Source organism: Poecilia latipinna, unplaced genomic scaffold (assembly GCF_001443285.1).
Source record: "Poecilia latipinna isolate Pla-1442-1.1 unplaced genomic scaffold, P_latipinna-1.0 Scaffold966, whole genome shotgun sequence".
NCBI lineage: Eukaryota > Metazoa > Chordata > Actinopteri > Cyprinodontiformes > Poeciliidae > Poecilia > Poecilia latipinna.
The window spans coordinates 146897-170018 of NW_015113582.1; the positions used below are offsets into that span (position 1 = coordinate 146897).

Below are 23122 nucleotides of genomic sequence, written 5' to 3' on the forward strand. Positions count from 1 at the left end.
GTCTCTCTCATTACAAAATATAGAGTTTTTATAAAATAAAAACATTAGAAAATATATATATATATATATATATATATATATATATATATATATATATATTTTATTTATTTATTTATTTTATTTTATTTTTTTCATTGAATACATATTTTTTCCCTGACATTTCAGCAGAACTCACCCCAGAGGAGAAGGCCCGAGGACTGGCCCGAGCCATCCGCAAGCAGACTGGGGAGGTGAGGGAGCGGTGGGAGCGGCTGAAGGGCCACGTGGGAGGCTGGCAGGCTCAGGTGGAGCAAGCTCTGGAGCGACTCCAGGACCTGCAGAGCTCCATGGACCAACTCGACCTGCATTTGACACGGGCAGAGGAGACCAAAGCTACCTGGCAGCCGGTGGGCGACCTGCTCATCGACTCTCTTCAGGACCACATCGATAAGACATCAGTGAGTTTGTTGACCTCTGCGGTTTCTTATTTATGGTTTGGAAGACATTGTCAGGTAAAACTTCCAGACATGCAAAATGACATGCAAAAATACAAATGGTTATGTTTTTCAATGAATCATTCAGTAGTAGCTTGATTGTGAATAATGTATGAAATACTGCAAGAATCCGCCTCTCTGTGAATCATGTAGTTTCACTGTTATTGCCACTTGGTAAAGATGTGAAAAAACCATAAAAAAAAGTATTCTCTTTAAAATAGGATATTTCACACTAAGAGACATTAGTGAAACAATTTGACTACCTCTGGCAATGTACCACAATCTTTTGTTCTTGTTTTTACTTTTCTTTTTTTGAGTTAATCAAACCATCCAGATGTTTTTAACTCATAATCCATGCCTTCTGTTTTATAAGATCTGCAACGTTATAGGCTAGTTTCTCTTCCAATTACCCAGGGAAACCTCTAAGAGTACAAGACATCAAGGACCTTTTGGGGGAATATTTTTAGAGCCAGTAGCTTTTATTCACAATATTCTAGGCAACAAAAATATAACTGGAAGGCTGGGAGAGAAAACGTTCTCTGTTTACCTCTTTACAATCACTGAATTTTAGAGGAAATTTTTAAAAATCTTCTACATAAAAATGCTTCAACCCCCAATTTGAATGGTGCATATTTAGTTGTTTTTAATCAATAAACTAAAAACAGAACAGCAGGTTGTCGTAGCAACACTGATACATGTTCAGCTTTTTTTGCTTCCTCACCAAATGAAACGAGGTGGCTTTATGTTTTGAATCTTGTGGGTTTTTTTTGTAATAATTATCTGTGAAGTTTACTCTCAAAGGGAGTGTTTAACATACGTTAACTCCTGTTATCCGGCGCTGTTGGATCTCATTACCCGATCATTAAACAAGGCTGCCCTCTGCTCTTTGCCACCAGCCAAACACATGAGGGAGTGAAACAACTACGTTGCTCACAGATCGTTATATACAATGTTTGCTTGTGCTTAAACAGCTAATTTTTACAAAAAACATCTCTGTCATTCACTTCAATCCTAAGTGCCTTGTCTACAGCCAACATCAAAGATTATTCTGTGTTAAACATAAAAAAGAGGATGTTAAAGATAGGTTTATCCATATTTAACTGTGCAAGAGGTTTGTTTACATGTAAAAACAAATGCCAGACTGGAAGCTACCAACAGAAAGCACACAATGTTGTACACCACAAAATCTTGGAACAGAATGGATTAAAAACCTGCAGGCTGAGTTGAAGAGAAGAGCAAGAAAGAGACTAAGAGATTAAGTGAGGTGCTAAAGGCAAATTAAGGTAATTGTAGCAGTATTAGTACCCCACTACCAGATCAAAGGTTGGATGTTTCCATTTTTTTTTCCAAGGAGATTTTGCTACCACAATAGAAAATAAATCTGTTTTCAGGATTTTTACATATCTTTATAAGTGGAGTCGGTCAGTGTGAAGGGTGGTGCAGTTTTATCTGAATTTTTACAGGCTGCGTTCCTTTTTCTGTCTAAACAACAAAGTTCCCCTCTGTTTGCTTTTGCCTTCGGTTTGCTGATTCAGTCATTACTTTGCAGCATTCATCAATTCAATGATGTCTCTTCTCAGAGACTGAAGACAATTTCTTAACAAGAAGAAAAATGACAGCAGCGAGCATGGCAAGGAAAAAGTCAATTTTAGTCAGATTCACATTTTCTCTGTACACCTCAGAGGTTTCAGGGTTTTGTTTTCCTTTCATTATGTTCATTTTCATGGTAACCGAGGGGCTGTTTAGTCTTTTCCAGAACGCTCACAGACATAAATGTGAGGTTGACGACCACTGTGGCGAGATTAAACAATAATTATGGTACATCGCTCTGCCTGCAGGCCTTCAGGGAGGAGATCACCCCCCTCCGTCAGGATGTCCGGGTAGTCAACGAGCTTGCTGCTGAGCTCACACCGCTGGACATCCAGCTGTCTTCTACTGCCTCCAGACAACTGGATCAACTCAACATGAGATGGAAGAGTCTGCAGGTATTTTAAATACTTATGTTGTTTTTTATTTTTGCATTTCTTTTATAATTGTGTCTTCGGTTTTTCCCTCTGCAACGCATTTGAGTGTCTCCTGCTGTCTGCCTGTGTTATCTTTTTCTCTATTTCATGCTTTGCAACAATTTGACGTTGTGTCGTTTGTGCAGCGCTTTTGTCTCTGCACATCAGTGGATGTTGTTCTCGCAGCACACCAGTCACATCTCTGGTTCTCTGCAAGCTTGATAGTGTTGGTCTGATCCGCTGCGGTGCCTGCTGAGCTTTCTCAGACTGGAACGTGTCTAGCCCTGAAGGGAAATCCATTTCGCTACTAGTCATCATGCAAGAAGGGAAAGGGGTTTGTTGGGAATTAGAGATTGAAATACTGTAGTTTTTTTTTTTTTTTTTGTTTTATGAGCAATGTAAGACATTCTTGCAGAAGTTTTAGTAAATGGGGGCTTACATTGGGAAGGACCCCTCAGAACATAGGTTTAAATGTTGTGGTGATTCCTTTGGTGTCCAATTATGACTCTATTTTTACAGAAACTGATTTCAAAGACAGTGTTGCCCCTCAGCAGGCTCGGATTAGATAAATTAGTCAAAGATGTGGCCGAATAAATGTATCAAAGATGCAGCAAGAGCTCGGTGAAAAAGCCATCTTGGGGTTGGGAAAAAGCTGTTCAGGTTATTCTGTTTAAGTGTGACTCTGCCTCAGGGGGAAAACTGTCAAGCTGGACTAAATAGTAGTGATGTGATATTTCCACGCACTGCAAAGGCTCCCATTAATTGTCTTTTTTTTTTTTTTTTGCCATTAAAGTGATCATAAGTCACACACTGAGGCGGACAATGACAGCGTTTTTTATTGGACTGGCCCTTTTTGGTCTTATTTTGTTTCAGCCTGCAGGAAGGCAGCGGCTTCACTAATAAGCCCGGTCCGACTGCGCGGCCTGATGATTTGGTTTCATATGCAGACTGGCACCATCTGTCTCTCTGTGGTACAGTAAGCAAAAACTCATTAGCAGCTGAAAAAAAAACAAACAAAAAAAAAACAAGAGGCATGACTACCGGCCATTTTTGTGCCCATTACCAGGATCACAGTGTGGACATCTGTGAGCTGGCTGTCATCATATCTGTGCAGATGTGCAAGGCTCACTGTGCTGCCACTCACAGAAATGAGGCAAAGCAAACAGACCGCCATGTACAGCGGACCTCAGGTGCGCCGACTGAGATGTCAATACAAGGCTCTTAAAGGAGTTTTTTTCTGTTTGACGCATGTGATTGAGCATGAAGCTTCACATTTTATTCCCTCGATATGAAGGTTGACTGTTCTTCTTACAGAAACATTTTGTTTTGAAGTTGTAATTGACTGTAGCATTTACAAACTTTTATTTAGTATCTTGAATAATAATCTTCATGTTCAGATTTTTGACATCTTTGTGTTGTGTGGCCACCATAATTGGTATTGCGCCTGACCCCTTTTCTCCTGGATTTATGCTAAACAATATTTGTGCATCAAATGTGAAGCTGATGTTAATTTAAGCCGAAATAAATCAGTTGAGAAAGGGCTCACAAATCGAGTCACAGCATGAATTTCTGTACTGTCCTTTCTTGTCCGTCATCACTTTAGGCTAATTTCTATGCAACGCTGTAAAACAAAATCACAACTGGATGATGTTTGCATTTTGGGAATTAGATGGCAGCAATATACGTCTACAAAATGAATTGACAAACTCGACTGTGTTAAGACCAAAGGCAGTTTGAGGCGATTTTGCGACACGAGTAAAAAATGGATCAGCGATTTTTTTTTTTGTTGGTTAGTTGTAGGAGTTGAATGTTTGTGTTTACTGTTTCTTGGTAAGCATAACCTTTAAAAACTCCTTTTGTCCAAAACCTTTCTTTTGAGGTAGCATTTCTAATTGGATTGAATGGTTCTGGAGGGTCCTTATGGTTTGCAGTAGCTTGATTGAGGTTTCTGAAGATTGCTAATACTGAAGGGGCTCACAAGGCCAACCACAAATATTCATTGTTCTCTAACATCATGATGTCCTTCCCAGTTTAATAAACTCTGTGCACAATTGGCTTTTATCCATATATAGTCTCTTCAAGCCTTGCATATTTCTAACTCAGTAATAGTTTCCCTTATTTTAGAAGGGAGATGGAGATATCACTTATTTTTTCCTTCTTCTAGTATCAAACTGATGTAGGGGACATAAAATGTGCAATAAAAAGAATAAAAAAAATAATTAAAAAAAAAAAAAAAAAAAAATATATATATATATATATATATATATATATATATATATATATTTTGTTAGAAGAATCCTGGAATGAGACGAGAAGAGTTTTTATGGTTTTCATAAAACAATTACGGTAATAAATTGCCATTTGTCTGTTATAAGTGTTCAGTCTCTTTTTGACCAGTCTATCTGAAGTGTTTTTTTTATGACTCAATCTAATTTGGCCAGGGGATGGGGGGGAAGCACTAAATATGATTTATGTTTTCACAAATAAAATAAAGATTTAATGTTTCTCAAACTGTTTGAAAAATAAAAATAAAAGTCTCTGTTCAGCATTTAGCAATTCATTAAAGTTTGACTCAACCAACACATTGAGTCCAAGAAGTTTAAATCTGAAAATAATTAAATGTCCAGAATGAATAAAAACTTTGAAATACCCCCATTAGATTAGCTCTGGGAGGCAAGTAACAATCAGATAAAACCTTTAACTTTAAAAAATATTTTTGACTGATTTTCTGAAAATCAATGAAAACGAGTAAAAATGTCTCAGAGTAATGATCTGTTTTTATTATTTATTTCTTCATTTGTGTTGCGACTGTCTGGAGGTTTTGCACTTTGATCATTCATGCTGTGCCTGTCCTGCCTTCACATAATGATCGGGGTAGTTTGCGGCCCTGGCAGAGCTCTGCTTTGCAGCTGGTCAAAGATTGTTGATCTTGACAAGCTCTCATCATGCGTAGCTGGCCATGCCATTGTCAATTTGAAGCAGCCCCGAAAGAATTGCAGGTTTGGCGAAGATGCACTGTCTCGACTGATTGATGCCTGACAGCCTTCACAAGGACCTACATATCTGGGATTTTTTCCCCCTGAAAGACAGCAGGAAAACTTTATTTTATGGTCTTTTGATTGCTCAGTAGTTTCTGCAAACTTGCAGACTGAGCTGGAACAAAAAGTAAGATTCTTTTTTGGTAAGAGACGAGAGCTTGTGAATCACCAGTGTGTTGCTTATTCTTGTTTCTCGGTGAGCAATTTGGAATAGTTTTTTTTTTAATGATAAAAAATGGATGGTGTATTTTAAAATTCCTGAATTATTTAAAAATTGTACAATAAGTACTTTTTGTACTTCTGTTAGAGAAACATTGTTTTGAGAAAATCCCTTTCTTCTTTAATTGCTTTATAATTATATATACTGCTCTCCAAACAATGGCATAAAGTCCAGTTAACTGTAAAGTTGTGTTTTTATGGTTTCCAGCTCACTGTCTATTCCTTTATGTTTCATCCTTTTAAAGGTAGCGGTGGAGGACAGACTGAAACTCCTTCAGGAAGCGCACAGGGACTTTGGCCCCTCCTCTCAGCATTTCCTCTCCAGTGAGTAAAACTACACTTTAAAGGCAGTAATAAACACTGGGTGCCTTGGGCTATCTCATCTTTACAGACTTCCTTCTGCAATTATCTTTATTTTATGCTTTTTACAAAACCATCAATGCCACTGCTTGTAAAAAACAAGAAATATTTTTTTTTGCGACTGATTAACTTGAGTGTTTAGGTTGGTGTGGGTAGGAAGTTTAAATTAAGTTTCTCTTATAAACTACAGAAAGTAAAAAAAAAATAAGTTAACATACCAGTACGCCACATGTGTTTTCTCCATAACAACCATTTATTTCTACCTTCATGGCAGCTTGTTATGCAAGAAGCACATTTTCTCTCATATTTTCTCTCCACCAGTACAAGCGTACAGATGTAGAATTTCCTCAGCTGCACTGAGACTTTTAAAGGACTCTGTGCTTTGGTCAGATGCACTTGAACTCTACTGATTTGTCTTCTTGGAAAAATTTACCTTGTATAGCAGTTTCTAACAGAAAGTATTTATATGCATTAAGGTGTTGAATCTAGTGGTTGTCATTGTAGTTAAAGAAAAAGATGGACCTTCAGTTTTTTTTGTTTTTTTTCCCAAATGGAATATCAGTAAGTAACCAAACAAATTAGACATCAGTTATCAGTGAAAATATTCACAATTGTCTTAATTATTAAACAAAAAATAAACATGTAGAAGAAGGCATTTGTGATTATTGTTTAGTACGGCATTGCTCCTGTGATGCTGTGGGCCATGTTAAAGTACTTAGCAACAGTAGAAGTTTGAACAGAACATTTTGTAATTGCGAGTCTAGTATAAAATAAAATAAAATCCTCAAGTGATTTTTTTTTTACCCTTTAAATAAATATTCTTGAAATCAAAGCAGTGTGCAATGAAAAGGTCAATTTGTTTTTCTTTTTCCAGATTTACTAGATGGCCTCTGATACTCTCCCTCACAGTCTGCAGATCTAACACTTTACTTTTTAATAATGCAATGCTTAATGACATCTTTACTGACTCCCTCCTTTTACTCCTTCTTTCAAGTGGCCATTAGCTCTGTGCAGAAAGTTGGACACAAACCTCCACAGCGGAAAGACAGATGTGGAAATATTAAACAAAGCAGCCTCTCTCTTCCTCCCCTCTCTCCTTTGTTTCTTCATTTTTCATAATCATCCATCCATCAGAGTTCTTCGAGTTCCACCTGATACTCTTTACTGGCTGTCAGGCACGGAGACTAAATGCTCCGCGTGTGATCCAGAGCAGGTGTTCAGTCACCCCGCTGCGTCACCGCCAGACACAAATTTACTGAGCAAGTGCTGCTGAGAGCTCAGCAAAGTAGACCAGACAAAATACCAGCCGTCTTTCATCTTCGTGACACTGTGACACTATCTCCTCCATCACACATTCGCTCTCATTACACTAGCAGCTTAATATTCCCTCGGGGATCAATAAAGTACCGCGTGCTTATCGTGCTCTATTCATCTCGTATATCTCCCAATCTTGCTTAATCTCTTTCTCTTACTGTCTTTTCATCTCTCTATCTGAGAGTGAAGCTGTGTCGCGGAGGAGGGAAAGTGGTATGGCGATAAATCACACCAAATTTCTCCTGCTTATTGCTCCAGAGGAGAACTTCTCAAGCGCCACTGTTTAACCGGATTTAGCACCTCAACAGATATTAAAATGTGTTTCTGCATCATTATGATAATGTGGAGCTTATTTGAAGTCAGGCTTCAACACTGAAATGATTACTATAGAGTACGCGGTGTTTACTAGGATGGTTTTTTAATTTGAGCTGCTTCTTGAATTTAATCTCCTTGTCTTTTTTTAATTTTTCTTTTCTTTGCAGCATCTGTACAGCTCCCCTGGCAACGTGCAGTCTCTCAGAACAAGGTTCCCTACTACATAAAGTATGTATGAAAAAATTAATTCAGTGCATGTTTAAAATGCATCCATGTCCCAGTAAAATATGAAGTGGTAACTCTCATTACTCATCAGCTTGGGCATTTTCTAGAGATGCAGAAATTTGTTGCTATTCAGTTTTATTTCAGAGATAAGATAATGTCGCGTTGTGCTATTTTTCAAGCAAAGTTAAAGTTATGACGTTTGGCAGTTTATGTTGGCAATTAGCATCAACAACTGTCTTATATTGTCTTGAAGATTTTTGACTGTTATGTACGTAAGATGGACACTTATTTGGAGATTGATACAGGAGTAAAACTTTCTTGCTTTTTTACCACAACAATCATAGTATTCGCTAAGCTCTCACATTAATAAGTAATAATTTAAGAATGCCACTGAAAACTGTCATTTTGAACTCTGATTGTGCTCGTTTCATCCCTGATGATCGCGGCTCTGATAGGCTTTCAAACCAGTTTGCTACAATATATGGGCCCTGATAAAACCGTGACTTGGATGCTCAAATCCACACTTCCACAGAACGGTCAATGAGGAGAGTATAAAAGATTCCCTGATGTTATCAGGTGTCAAAATAGGTCCAAAGAAAAACAAAAAACAATCCAGCCACACATTGAAGCACGTTTGGTACAAAGTGTCGTGTAAAAAATGGCTCCTTTTCCTACCTGGAAAAGACAAAGAAAGTAGGATGTTTTGATGGGGCAACCATGTTCTTAGCATGACGCATGCACATATTTTATTTTTCTTGTAGTTAGGGACTTTTTATTCAGGAATATGCTCCTGGATATGTTAAAGTTCAGATGTTTCACCTTAACATTCCTGATTCACTTTAAAAAATATATGCCTCCTTCATAATAATTGTATTTTACAACAGCTTTTTTAAGTGTAAGTGTAACAATGACTTTGATATTTTGCTCCCCATCACAATCTTTGCCATCCTGAACAAAACTTGCATTTCTGCTCAGATGGATACAGATGCTCTCTCACAGTTGCAGCTCTTTCTGCTTCTCTGCAAATGTCGGGCTTATAGATGTTGAAGTTTCATTATCTGGGGATAGGACCTGTGCCAGTGAACTACTTTACAACTGAATCTGAACTCTACATGATTTTTGGCTGACTCGAAGAGAAAACTTCACATCAAAGTTTTAGATATCTGCTTTTAACCACAGCTTACATGCCGTGCTACCTTTCAGAAAAGCTTCAGCAATCAGAAGATGCTGGAGTGACGCAAACATTTTTTATAAGATGGATACTTTTATTTGCTAAATTCCAAGGCCTATTACAGTCTTGAAATGACACATTGCTAGATTCTTTGTAGATCAGAAAATGTTTTTCCCCCATTCAGAAACTTAAAAACAGGATAGAGTCCTAAAAATTGGCTGACACCTGCTTGTGTTTGTGTCTGCAGCAGCTTGACGCTGGAGGCGATGAGAGATTAAAGCCCGACAGGGCTCGCAGGACCAGTTTATACGTTTGGAACAAAACACAAAACCGAGAGAAAAAAAAACAAAAACAAAAAAAAAACTGCCTGTGATCACAGATGCGCCCAGCCAGTGAACCTACATCTGTCACACTGACAGAACACGTGTGCACAAACAAAACACGTGTGTGCAACGCAGTTCAAGCAAAACAAAACCTTGCATACAAATGCGCATGGAGCAGTGATGCAAACGCTCATGCTTGGTTAGATAAACATGAAGATGCAGATGAACTCCAGCTGTAGTAAGGCTTCAAGTCAGTAAACAGACACCCACAGTGAGACAGGAGCACGGCACCTTTCAGTGCGCCCCGCTAGTATTCACATCCCAAAAGCCATGCATGAAATGACACACGGTTTTCTACATTTTTAAAAATAGCATTCTAGGAAGAAGCCAGTTGTCGTTTTTTCTGATACCCTTAAACAATTAAGTGCATACAGAAGTTGCCTAATTAGTAAACGGCCTCAGTATAAATGCAACTTTTTATTAGGGTCTCAGAGAGTAATAGGCCCTGTGCACACAGAGACAATCATGGTATATTTTTTGGAAATGATTAAGAAAAAATGTGTCCACGCGACAAGTTGCAGCGCCACAGAAAATGGTGTAATATTTATGCCAGGCTGTAACATTGTAACCAAACAGTGCCACGTTTATTTGTGAGAGTGAAGTGCATGCGCGAAGGAGGCAGATTAAACTAAGTCATTGTTTAAAAAAAAACAACAACAAAAAACACACACACAACTTGCATGGTCACACAAAAACAGAAAACTAGCATTTTAAAATGTGTCCACCCTGGAACCCCTTTTTTCAAAAATGATAGTTTCTGGTCCCTCAAGATGCTGAGTCCATGCAGATGCACAGCCTCAATGACCTTGGCCTTAGAGGCCATAGGTTTCTGGTCTAGACAAGAAGTCAGTCGTTTTCTTAGCACGAGTTCTTTTAGTTTTCCCACAATTTATACAGGGGAAGAATGTGATTTTGTGACTTTATTGGCCTACATGAAAACTCTTCTGTAATGTGGAAAACATACTGTCGTCACAGTGTAAAATGTTGGTGGAAACATCTTGCAGTGGGGAAGCTGGTCAGAGATAATGAGACGTATTTGGACCTAAATACAAGTCAATCTTGTAAGAAAACATCTTGGAGACTGCAGATGACTTCAAACAGTGGTTGAGATTCACCTTACAGTAGAACAATGACCTTATCCATGCAGCCAGTCACACTAGAATAGCTGAGATCAAAGCATTGTCATTTCATTCTGATCCGAGGGAACTTGAACTCTTTGGATAAGAAGATTGGACAGAAGTTTCAGTCTGTGGATGTTCAAAGCTGGCTGAGACAGACCCTAAAATGCTTGCAGCTGTAGCTGCAGCAAAGGGTGGTTCTACGCAGGAGGTCTGAACATAAAAGCACAAGAGACTTTACAGATTTTTATTCATGAAGCGTCTTGAAAACCCCGTGCTTCTTTGTTTCCTAATTACGCACTGCTTTGTGTTGGCCCATCCGATAAAGTCAAAATACTTTGAGGTTTATAGTTGTAGTGGGACAAAATGTGGGAGAGTTCAAAAGGCACTCGGAAACCCAATTTCTCCTATTGCAACAAACATGTAGATAGCTTTCGGTGTAATTTCCTTCTCCTTCACGCGCAGAACATGAAAGCCAGCACTCGGTTTTGAAAACCCACTTAATTAGCTGCCTGCGCTGAACTCTGAATCCATCCCCAGGACTAATCACAGGCCGCTTTCAGTGCTGAGGCATTCTCAGGATGCTCACATCACTGTTTGACACATTCATTTCCCCCCCACACTCCTCCTCCTATCCTCTTTCCCGATGTGCACCTTTTCTTCTGCGCGACAAAGGCCCCCCTGATTAAAATTACCCTTATTTTTGCCTCCCTGTGGTGTAGAGTTCAAATGATGAGATGAAATCAGATGTTACTCTCTGAATAACTTGAGTGCAATGCCATCTCACACATTCCTTTAGTGTGGTTAGCTGAACTTTTAATCGGAAAATTACTCTGTCAGAGCTCTAAGTTCTGTGGCAAAATGAAGCTGTGATACAGGAGCAAAGAAAGAAGTACAAAAAAGGAGCAGGGGTGAAGAGATGTCGGCTAGAGAAAAGGCACAAGACATCAGGTGGAGAATGAAGGCACTTATCACCTGTCACTGAGTCCTTCTGATAAGCCCTGGGAGGAGCCGTCACTGAAGGAAAAAGAATAGTCCCGAAATCTTCCCTTGGCTCACTCCAATCCTTCACTAATTTCATTTCTTTGGATTTCCAGACACGTGTGGAGTCATTCATCTGCCCACTCATGATTATTCATGTCCCCTCTCTGAGCGTGTGACAATGACAAAACTCCCACCAGCCAAGTTACTGTTCTGCCACTGTTTCAGATTGGTGCTTTGATCTCTGAAGGCACAAAGAATGCGGATGCTTTCCTGGAAGGCTTTCTTTCGTTTACATTCCCTCTTTCCCAGAGGGAAATGCGCGAGTGCAAAACTGGAGTAGCGGGACGTATATTGTTAGTTATGGAACAGCAGGGATGAAATTAGTAATGAGAATCACTTTAACCTTTAATGAAACTGCAGCGAGGGATGGGGAAGTCGCACATAAAATGTCAAAGGGAAAAAGCAATTATTCTTAATAAGCTGAATTGTCACAGCAGGCGATCTGTTAGTCTGAGAGGGTCACTTTTGTCAAATTGCTTCTACTGCTTTCCCCGTCCGGCCAGACAGAAACCTTATAAAATCCTAGAGTTAAAGGTTATTTCTTCCCCACCCTGCAGTCTGGTGGATACGAATGCGTCATCCTGCCCAGCTTGTTTTCCCAAAGCAATAAAAACAGAAACAGCAGGAAATTAAGGTAACACATTCCCAAAAAGAGAATGAAGTCACAGGCATGAAGAAAATAGACTTCAGCCAGGTAAGAGTGGAGGACAGACACGTGTGCTGCATTTGTGTCTGCGGCTTGCCACTAGACGGGGATTAGAGCTAAAAGCTTTGGATATATTGCAATTTAGAAGACAGATTTATCACTTTCAAGTTAACAAAAGCCTGTGATCACAGATGTTTCAATCCGGTGAAGCTGTCAGGATTGTTTTTTTTAACTTCAGGCCAACTGGTTTCGGAGTTGTGTGTCCTCTCTGGTGTGGCTCAAAAAAGGGAAGATGCCAAACTGCCTGGGAAGAAATGTCTTCTTCAAAGTTGGTGTGAGTGTGCTTGAAATTTTATGTAAAAGAAGAAAGAAGAGGCTTTTTAAATTGTCACAGAGTCGCTACATGAAGCAACTTTGATGCACCTTAATGCCTCAAGTCTCTGGATTTGTACTTCAGAAGTGGCGATAATCTGACCAAAGTGTTTCACTAAATTTTTGGTATTGGTGTTGGTGACAGAGAGCGCTTTAATATGTCCCGTTAATAACTAGTTGAAGATGTTTATTAGATCTTACTACATAAAAAGCCACATTTACAGTAAGTTTTAAACTACAGTCCTTGAAGAAAAGTTATTTAAACTTTGCTTTCGAGGAGTTCTCTTCTGAAATCTCAAAGTGATCTTTAGTTCTTCATGCTTTCTGAAGCAGTTTCATGGTATTTGGTTGCTTTTTCACTTATTGCCAGTTTAGATTGAACAGCATGTGCTTTAAAAACTAAAAAAATTTAAACAGAAAGAGAAAAAGTGTTGCTGCTAAAAATATCTACAACACAAAACTTTAGAGATCATCCTTTGGTCATCTACTGTCATGCTAAAGTTTGAGCTATCGGCTTTCTAAGAATCAGCTAGTTGGTGCTAATATACCATAGTTTGTTTTATATGGCTATTAAAAAGTGATAAAAGATCCAATTTAAGTTAATTCTGTTAAATGGAAATACAATACCAATTTCTTTAAGATTAAGTCAGATGCAAAGACAAAATAATTGCAGTTTTAATAATTTTAAGAGGCATTAGCTACTTCATATTATTAGTCAGTGTTTGAATCTATAGATAAGATTTTGAAAGGCTTCAAATTTATAATGTTTTGTAGCAAACAGAGGTTGAAAGTGAAAACGGAGCCACCTTGTTAAACTTTCCTGTCAGTCAGCTCTGGGTCAGTTTGCCCTTCTGATGATTTGGGAACATTAATAAATTGCTCTGCGTTGGCAGATGTTTCTGTTCCATATTGCAGATGGTAAAAATGGCCAACTTTGACCTTTAATACCATTTACCTGTACAGTAGGGTCTGCCTTTTGAGTTTCTGAACAGCCAATCAGCTGTCATGGCAGGTCAAGTTACAAATCATCAGATTTCTGTCAGCAGCTGATTTCATGGTGCATTTCTGATATATTAAGGCTAATAAGTTAAATGCCTTCAACTGTAGTTTAAGATCAACATGAACACAACTCCTGTTGATGGAAATTTGATTCTGACCATTTAAATGTTACACATCATTTAAATTTTTATGTTTAAAAGGCTTCCAGACCATAATATCCGATTTTGCTCACTGCTCTTTAAGTTTCCTCTTTTAAATACGTTTGGGTCCTGTGATCCTAAATTAAGCAGCTTTGTGAGATAGCTTTTTTTTTTTTTTCCCAGTCAAAACTACAAACATAATTTGACAGTCGGCACTGCAGAAAGGGGCAGGTGTTTCAATAAAACGGTTCGCAATTTGTTTGCTCTCATTATGGCTTTTACGAGCTGTGTAAATGGTCGTTGGATGTTTTTGTTTGTTTGAGGAAATTGTTTGCGACTGTTAAATGTTTTCTAAAAATAACTTTGGACCGGTTCTTGTGTGAATAGCGGGTAATCTTTCCCACAGTTCTTGCGTTTGTGTGGAGCGAACGGTAACAAATCTCCTTCGCCGCATTCATTTAGGCCCATTGACAGCTTAGGCAAACTCTCCGTTAGCCAACAGCGAGGGGCGAGTCGCGCATTAGCGATGGCTGCTCATTTGTGAAAAAGGTTATCAGTCTGCACAGCTGCTGTATAGTGATGGACATCTGTGTGCTTGGAGAGATTATGCCATCCGCTGCAGCGGTTCGACTTTACTTCCTGCTGACAGTCAGCACAGAGCGAGCCATTGCAGAATCCACAGGGAATCTTCTGCGTTTCAAAAACTGTCTTGTGGAAAACTTCTCCAAGCGTTCTGCATGGATCTGAGCGCGTCTCCCGACAGTCGGGTGCTTTCTTAAAAAAATAAATAAATAAAAATAGGTGTGCACACACAAACACAGGAGATTTACATCACATCCTGCACACCTCAAATAGATGCACATCACTTGCATTTGCAGCTTGAGTCTGATTTTTATTTTTATTTATTTATTTTTTTTTTTCCTTTGCGGTCCTCTGCATGTCAAGGCAGTGGAGTTTGATCGACTTTGACATGCATCTTATTTTATTTATTTATGCAGTGTTGATCTTCTTGTGCTTTTTTTTCCCCCTTTCTTTTTGTTTGTTTGGGACTGAAGTGGAGAAGTGAATAGGGACTCGGGACTTGTTCTCCTTATTTCTGTGTCCTGTGGTGTTTTAAAAAGACGCCCTGTGGTGATGAGAGTGATTCACTCTGTGTGATTTGGGAGTGTTTGTGTGTTGTTGTGTTGTTCAGTACTTTATGTTTTCTATATCGGATTCGGGAACAGCTCTCTAGTCCCTGGCCCCGATTTAGAGACTATAGAAAGAAAGTTTACAATAAAACTGTCACCAGTGTGGGAAAAAAAAACTAAATTATGATGCACAGTGTGTGTTGAAAGGCCATATTCCCATTAGTTTATGTAAGGATTCTTTCATCGAAGCTTTGATTTGCCAACTTTGATTTTACCCTAATTTCATCTACTTTTAGTAGAAGATCCAAGCATTTGAACTATTTTGTAGTCGTCCTGACCCTGATTGTACATAAAATATTTACACTGAGAACAAGGTCAATTAGCTTTGTTAGCACAGCAGTTTCTATGCATGTAGAGTACATATATACATGTATATGCACGTGGACTTGAACTATTTAATACCCACAGCTGTACTTTGTTTCAGTGACGGAGATGCTAAACAATACCGTGGTTGTTAACACTCTGAATATTAAAAGAAGGAAAACTGTCACGAAAATGTGGACTAATCAATATCAATAACACTTTTTAGCAATAATATGGCAAATTCATCTTTTCTTTTCTTCACCTATAATCCCTACCTTAATTCTGGATTTTCCGAAAAGTTGCCAGAAGACTGTGTTGACCATTTTGAGTCAATCCAGCTAAATGTTGGTTAGTTCTAGGCAATTTATTGGTGCTGCTTTTCGGTTTTGCCTGGTTTTTTATCAGCTGGTATCCCAGAAGTATTTCTGTTCATCTGTGCAGTTTTATTTTTTATTTTTTTACAATGTGTTTGTGACGTTTTTGTTCTTCAGTCTAAACGTTTTCTCTTGGTGTCGTATTTTTCAGTCACCAAACACAGACGACCTGCTGGGATCATCCAAAGATGACGGAGCTCTACCAATCTCTAGGTACAAAACACACATGCGTAAGGGATTCATGCGACTTCAGGTGTTTATCAGAATCCTGCGAGGTTAAGGAGAGTTTAATTAATGAAAATAAATTGCAATGATTATTTAACATAATGACATGTTCAATTTTGTAATTGTATTTTTGTACGTAACATATAAACTCTCATAGCTGAAATACAATACAATTTACTTTCATTTTTTCTTAAAATAAATCGTTTGGGGCCAGAAAACCTGAAACTAAACTGTAAAGCAGATTTATTGCAAAGCCCTTAATCTCAAGTGCAATGTATATGTTTTACTTCTAAGTGGCATTTAGCTGTGCTTTACTTGTCTAGATCGGCACCTGCAGGCTTTATGGCGTATAAAGCCACTTTAACCATTTTACTTCCTAAATTAAATTTGTCTGGAGAAACAAAACCGACCTAACTCTCAAGCTGTGCTTTCAAATGAAGCAACACTGAACTGCAAAGTTAATATTCTTTTAAAATAAATAACAGACAAAGGATGTAATAGATTTATTTTGTTCCTTGTTCATGACTTACCTCAATATCTCTAAAAAAAATTCTAAATTGTGTGAAAAATGCACGCTTTGTTTTTTCTCTCTCATCAACCTTTCAAATGCAGTAACTTATTAAAGTTATGATTGCTGTTTGTGAAAGACAGCACTTTGTCACAAAAGTAGGATAGATAGAATTATTTATTGTTTTTTTTTTGTCAAACTAGTATGTTTAAGGACTTTGTAGCCAGTGATGCTGATAAAATGCAGATGATCTGTATATGTGTGTATTGTAAATTTCATGTCATGCTGGGAAATTATTCCAGCTGTCTGCATAAGTGGCCATATATGTTCCTGCCTAATGCATGTAGCTTCAGAACAGTCTTACCTTAATAAGAGTGACAGATGATTTGTTTCCACACCAAAACTGTCTTGGGTTTTTCGCCCTAATTCCTGCTGCAATGCAAGAGTAGGAGTTCATATTTGCACATCTTTAAGCATAATGTACTCATGCAAATAATGAACTAGGACCTTAAAGTTCAACCTCTTTACGAAAAAAATGAAAAGTAAGCAAACATAAAGTTGAGTTAAAGCTGAACTTTTTGTTGATGGCTATAAATGCATTTCATTTGTAAGAAAAACATAGAAAGAAATCAACAGGACTTTAGGTTTTAAAGAAGGATACCAAAAACAGAAAATACACAGCGAACTACTGAAAGAAATCCAACCTTCTCAGATTGGGTTTCGCATAATACGTAAGACTAGTCCTGGTTTTGACTATTTGCTCACATTGCAGACAAAAATATCTTCAAAACTGGAGTGGGTTACAAAGAGTGCTTAGAAACACCTGAACTGCAAACCAAAAGGCTCTCAGCATCATTAAGGAGTGTTAACGAGGAGGAATATCTCCTTCAAGAAAGTAACTCTGCTTTTTACTTGGTAAAATGTATATACTTCAAGATTTAAGGAAACAAGTACTGTAGGGGATTTAATTGCTTTTAACTTGGTTCATAAATTAGGAATTTGCCCCAGAGGTGTGTAAACATCGCGTTTAACTTGGCAAGCATCTGGGTTTCACATTTAACTTTAGACAGTTGCTAATAGCATGCCTCCTTTGCACTCACTGTCAATATACTAATGGATGTCTGAGTCCCTGTGGGAGGGCCAATACAACTGTCCATTAATGAGCAGCCTGATTGGTAATAACCTCGGAAACTTTGGGAGCATTTTCTGTAGGGCAGCAGCTCAACAAATAGCTTCGTCCATCCTTGGGGATGGAAACTGACCGGCCTAATTACACACATCGTACATTAGCGACGTTTTGGTCTAGGTTCCTTCTGCAGACGAGTCAGATTTGAGTGAAGACATGGGTCCTGCTTGTGATGCCCTGCAGACAGCTTTGTGTTGCTCTGTGTTTTTTCTGATCTCCCCACGTTGGTTTTATTTCCCCCCCATTGTCGATTCACCTTTCATCTTCCTGTCTTTTCCCCTCTGCCTGCAGCGGACTTGAATAATGTGAGATTCTCAGCGTACCGGACAGCCATGAAGATTCGCAGACTGCAAAAGGCTCTTTGCTGTGAGTAAGACGCACACATCCTCACCTTAATGTCCACAGCCAGAGTCTGCTCTTTCTGAATTTTTCTTTTCCTCTTTTGGGGAAGGGTAATGATTTGAAACTTTGCCAGGCGCTGTGTCAGTGCAGCATAGGTGCCAGGCATGCCTTGGCTCTAAATTACCTTTTGCTGCATGAATATATTTATATATTTATACGCGTGTCTGTGGGTGGGGGATCTTGTCGACACAGCCACAGCTGTTCCTGGTGTTAAGCTTGTTGAATACAGCCTCATTTAGGGTGCACAGGTGGATTTTTTTCTTCTTTTTCCATAATGTTAGAGCTCATATTTTCTGCTTTGTAATGGAAGCTTTGATTAAGGCGGCTATTACATACAGTCCCATGTGGCTCTCACACCTACCTACCTACCTACACACACACACACACGCAGACATAAACACACACACTCAGCCGTTGCATGCAGATTTTCTCCTCTGAGGTTTCACCCAGCATGGCAGCTGCTACTCGAAATCAGCACAGTGTAATAATGGTGACAAACGATGACTATTATCCAGATGTTGACATTATTATCGCAATAGAGCACTATTAGAGGGGCCTTCTCATTTACATCCCGCTGTTTGTTGCATGTTTGAGAGTGAGTGTGAATGCAGAAAAGATCTAAAAATGTCACAAATGCACCATGGTTTACTGTTTCTGTGGCTTGTTGCTGTTTTTTTTAATCAGTTCTAATGATTCAGGTGTTTTTGTTTGCCGTCTTTGATTGCTTCTCTAATCTAATAGTTTTGCAATAAGAATAAATCAGTTTGACTCATTTTGATGCAGGCTTCTGCGGTTCTGTGGTGTTCATTAGATTAGAGCTAACACAGGTGGTGTGTTGGAGCGAAAAAAGCCTTTCCTGCAGAAGGACCACCAACTGCGTGGTTGTAAGCTAGAGTCATGTAAAGAAAATGACAAACATTTGTATTTTAAACAAATGCGACTAAATGGTTAATTGGGGAAAAAATTGAGAAACGCATTTATGACATACTTATAACAATGAGGCACTCGGGTAAAAATGTTTCAAAAAATTTGTGCAAAACAGTGACTTTGTTTTTATTGGTTGCCAAACAATAAAAACTCAATCAGAATTTGAGTTTTCTCTGAAGATTATTAGCCCTGCAGGTCGTGTTTCTTATTCATACTCCTGCAGATGCTTAACAGTTACTGGACAGTTATTATGGCAATAAAAGAGTCCATGCCTGATGAAAAATAAGGCTTTCTGTTAACTTTATGTTCTAGTAGACAAGATTCCTACACAATCTGGAAAAATATGCCCATCTATCTATTAGAAATAAATTGACATATCCGTTAAGGTGAGCCGCATTTTGTAAAATCAGTGGACTGCTCAGAAACCCGAGTAGACAGGGTTGCCCTCAACTTGAACCTAAAGTTTTTTTGTAACTCTGCTAATTTGCTGTCTGACTCGCCAAGATAAATGAGATATAACATGTTAATTAACAAACTTGAAACCTAATGGGCAGAGAGAGCCCAGCTGTTCTTTCATTTCGGTCTTTGTGAAACGGACCGACTGGCAGGTCTTGTTTGATGCGGAGCAGATGGATAAACTTAAAGTGTGGTATTGATTAAGTCATTTACTTCTTGGCAACAAAGGAAGAAATACACAATGACCAAAATAATAGTGTTCCTCTGATTTATCCCTCTTTAGTGCAGTTTCTTCAGTTATTAGAAACAGAAATGACCCGCTACTAACAGTAGAGTTTCTGTGCAGCCGTCCATCTGAACTCAAGAATTTCCGACAGATTGCTAATGTTTCCTAATCTAGGTTGTTGCTCAGGGCAAAACAGAGCAACTTTGCTCTAAAAGTGCCTATCCTTTCTTAAAGGACGCGGCCTGAATGAATAACATGCATGTCTAAAAGCAATGTCTTTTAAATTCGTCTTTACATCTTTTTTGTTGTTCTGACTTCATTTTTAAACAATTTGCTGATCTTGAAAATAGCCAAGTTTGAGTCTTTGCTCTTCAGTGAATACTTTCACAGGGTTTTGTTGTCGTTTATTTATGGTGCAGATAATTATCGTATATTTTTGATTAGATTTCTTCAGGCAACTCAAATTTTGTTGCAATTTTTGGTGCAGGTGTGAGATCATGCAGCTATTTGGATTTAGTGCTCTGCCTGTTAGATGTTCTCTTTGCCCTTTCTCAGTGAATAAATTAAGGAGGAGAATATCATAGAACTATGAGATATTGATTTAACAATAATGGCCTTATTTTTGTCTGTGACGAAGGAGCCAACAAATTAAATTAAAAGGCTGACTGCTACATTAACTGCCTCATTTGTCTATGCTTTAGATTCCTTTCATAATAATACATTGCTCTGATTTATCTGCTCCCTGTCGTTTTCCACGTCTTCAGCTGAAACGTCCTTGAAATTTGTAGTGTTTTTGTCTATAAATAGTGGATGCCGTTTCCAGTTTCTTGTTCTTTTCAGTTTAGATTTGTTGTAATTCTTGTAATCCGAGCCGCTGCCGAAAGCTCAGTGAATAAGTCAGAGAGGTTACTATTGGTTCTTTTTTCTCTCCAATTCTTCCTCTCTCCCCTGTCTTTGTCATTGTTAACCTTCTTCCCCTCCCATCCCCTTGACTTTCACTTACTTCTCCTGATCCCCGTTCTTTATCCATTTTGCTCCACCCCCCCACCACCACCTCTCTTCACTCTCATCTTTTCTCTTCTGCAGTGGACCTGCTGGATCTCAGTGTTGCCCAGAACACCTTTGAGCAACACAAACTCACCAACAACAGCCACCTGCTCTCCGTCCCAGATGTCATCAACTGCCTGACGTCCATCTACGACGGCCTGGAGCAGGAGCACAAAGACCTGGTCAACGTGCCTCTCTGCGTTGACATGTGCCTCAACTGGCTGCTCAACGTTTATGACACGTACGCATGAAATCTGCTGACTTGTCTTGTAAAAATATTTAAACACCTTAAAACTGAGTTTGTTACACTTGCAACTACAAACTACAATAATTTTATCAAGATTTTATTTAATAAACTAGTGCAGTTAAGAAGTGGGAGGAGATTAAACTTTTTTTTTTTTTACATAGAACAATCTCAAAAGTGTATATTTATTTCAGACCCCTTTACTTAAATACCCTCAAATAAAATCAAGTATGAATTGAATTGCTTAATTTGCAGGGAAAATGCAGCTAATTTGGGAAGGATTAAAAGTTTGTGAGAGGATCTTGGAGAACAAACAACATCATGAAGATGGAAGAACTCAATAGAGAGAATTTTAAAGCAGGATTTTGTAACAAAGCGATATTTCAAGCTTTTAGCATCTCGATAGCTATTATCTGGAAAGTATGGCACGACTGCATTGACAGGTTGACAGCTTAACCACTTCTTGACCACTCGAAAAATCTGCCCTTTTGTAGAATATTGACTAAACAAAAAACGGCCTTAAAACAAAGATGTAAAAACTCCATTTGGAGTTTGCTACGAGCCATGTGGGTAACGCACTAAAGATGGAAAAAGGTGGTTTGGTCAGATTAGACCCAAATGTAAATTTTGGGCTGTCTGGCAGCTGCAGCCAGACTCCCAGGATATAGAAAACTGACATGAGACGTCACTAAAGCTGAATTAAATCTGTGTGATTACTAGACGTCGAGGACAAAATGTTTTGTTTTAGAACGAAAGTTTCTGGTTGTGAGCTTTTATTGGTGGTCTGAGGTTGCTTAGTGTGACAGAAACTGTCAGCCAATTCAACACTCGACCAGAGACAACCTGTAAAAAAAAAATAAAAACTGGTGTCAAAAATTCTCTATGAAATCCTTGCAGTGTGACTCCTGCTGCAGCAGACATCAGATTTTTCTCATCTTTTCCCAGCCACGAATGCCAGTACCGCTGTCTGATTTCTGTTCATTTCTTCTTGTGTCGTAATTCATCTTCCGGCCGTAGTAATAAACAAATCGATGCTAGTAGCCTGCTTTTTATTTATTTGTATACTTTTTTTATGTGACCTGTCACAGCATTTCAGGCATAACGTATATAAAAAAAGCTGGCTGCCTGTGTGTGACAGGATATCTGGAGATGGTATCATCAGTGTTGCATCTGGCACAGAGAATGAAATATAAACCTGTGTTTACATGACCTTCAACTTGCTGTCGACTTATTGATAGGACTGATATTTCTGTCATGGTTATGCTGAAGTAATCAGTCTTGCAGTCAAGCTTCCTCTATTATACTGAGCTTGTGTGATTCAAACAACTCCTAAGTAAAACATGACAAATAGATGAAAACTTCATCTCTAAATGGTCTTAGAGAGGGAAGGGACATCCTAAGACTTGCAGCTGTAAATGCAATGAAAGGACACCAAACTCTTATTAAACCATTTATTGGTTTCTATCCACTTTGCAATAGTAAAAAAAAAAAAAAAAAAATATCCTGAAATATGTTGAGGTTACAACATGACAAAATGTGGAAAAAGTTCTAGGATTACAGATACTTTCTCAAGTAGATGTTTGTATTCGGAGAACACACTTAGATTTTGCACGATGCTGAATGTTGCGGTATTGTCAATATGCCGTACAAACAACCAAGAGCATCGGTTTGGCAGCCGAACGAGCTGTTGCACAAATCTATTGAGAGCTGACATTCACATTCAAATTGGCATGAACAAATCATCACTGTATAAACAGGTGTGTCCACATGCTGTAAGCCAGCATCGTTCCCGGTGTAAACGCCGTTTGGGGGCAAACAGAAAAAGGAATTAGAATCAAATATGCACACAAACAAGCACCTAACGATTTCCTGCTCCTTCTAATCCATCCGTTGAACATTGTTGAAACGGAGAAGCTTGCTCTAAAAATAAAACTAACAAAGCCCTCACGGTCTTGTGTTGAATCCTCTGTCTGCAGCGGCCGCAGTGGGAAGATCCGCGTTCTCTCCATGAAGATCGGCTTGCTGTCTCTCTCCAAGGGGCACTTGGAGGAGAAGTACAAATGTGAGTGGAAACGAGTGGGTGACGCATATTTACAGGAATACACATGCTCCAAAACACACACTGCTGTCCCTGCTCCCCTACGCAAATCAGTCTGCGCCCACGCCGCTTCTTCGCTACAGCTGTAATCCTAGTAGTATTAATCAAACACAGAG

General features: G+C 38.7%; 1 protein-coding gene across 11 annotated transcripts in view; it reads left to right on the top strand.

Annotated features, from left to right (window-relative positions):
• Nucleotides 1–23122, top strand: part of utrn (utrophin) — a 192255-nt gene that overhangs the window by 130109 nt on the left and 39024 nt on the right. For 9 of the 11 annotated variants that reach the window (XM_015049921.1, XM_015049918.1, XM_015049926.1 and 6 more), the window contains 8 exons: nt 166–437; nt 2312–2458; nt 5979–6057; nt 7890–7950; nt 15839–15900; nt 17898–17972; nt 20704–20905; nt 22885–22970. In XM_015049921.1, coding sequence (XP_014905407.1) covers nt 166–437; nt 2312–2458; nt 5979–6057; nt 7890–7950; nt 15839–15900; nt 17898–17972; nt 20704–20905; nt 22885–22970 — 984 coding nt within the window. The remainder of the gene's footprint in view (nt 1–165; nt 438–2311; nt 2459–5978; nt 6058–7889; nt 7951–15838; nt 15901–17897; nt 17973–20703; nt 20906–22884; nt 22971–23122) is intronic. The other 2 variants (XM_015049920.1, XM_015049923.1) reach the window with 1 other exon arrangement.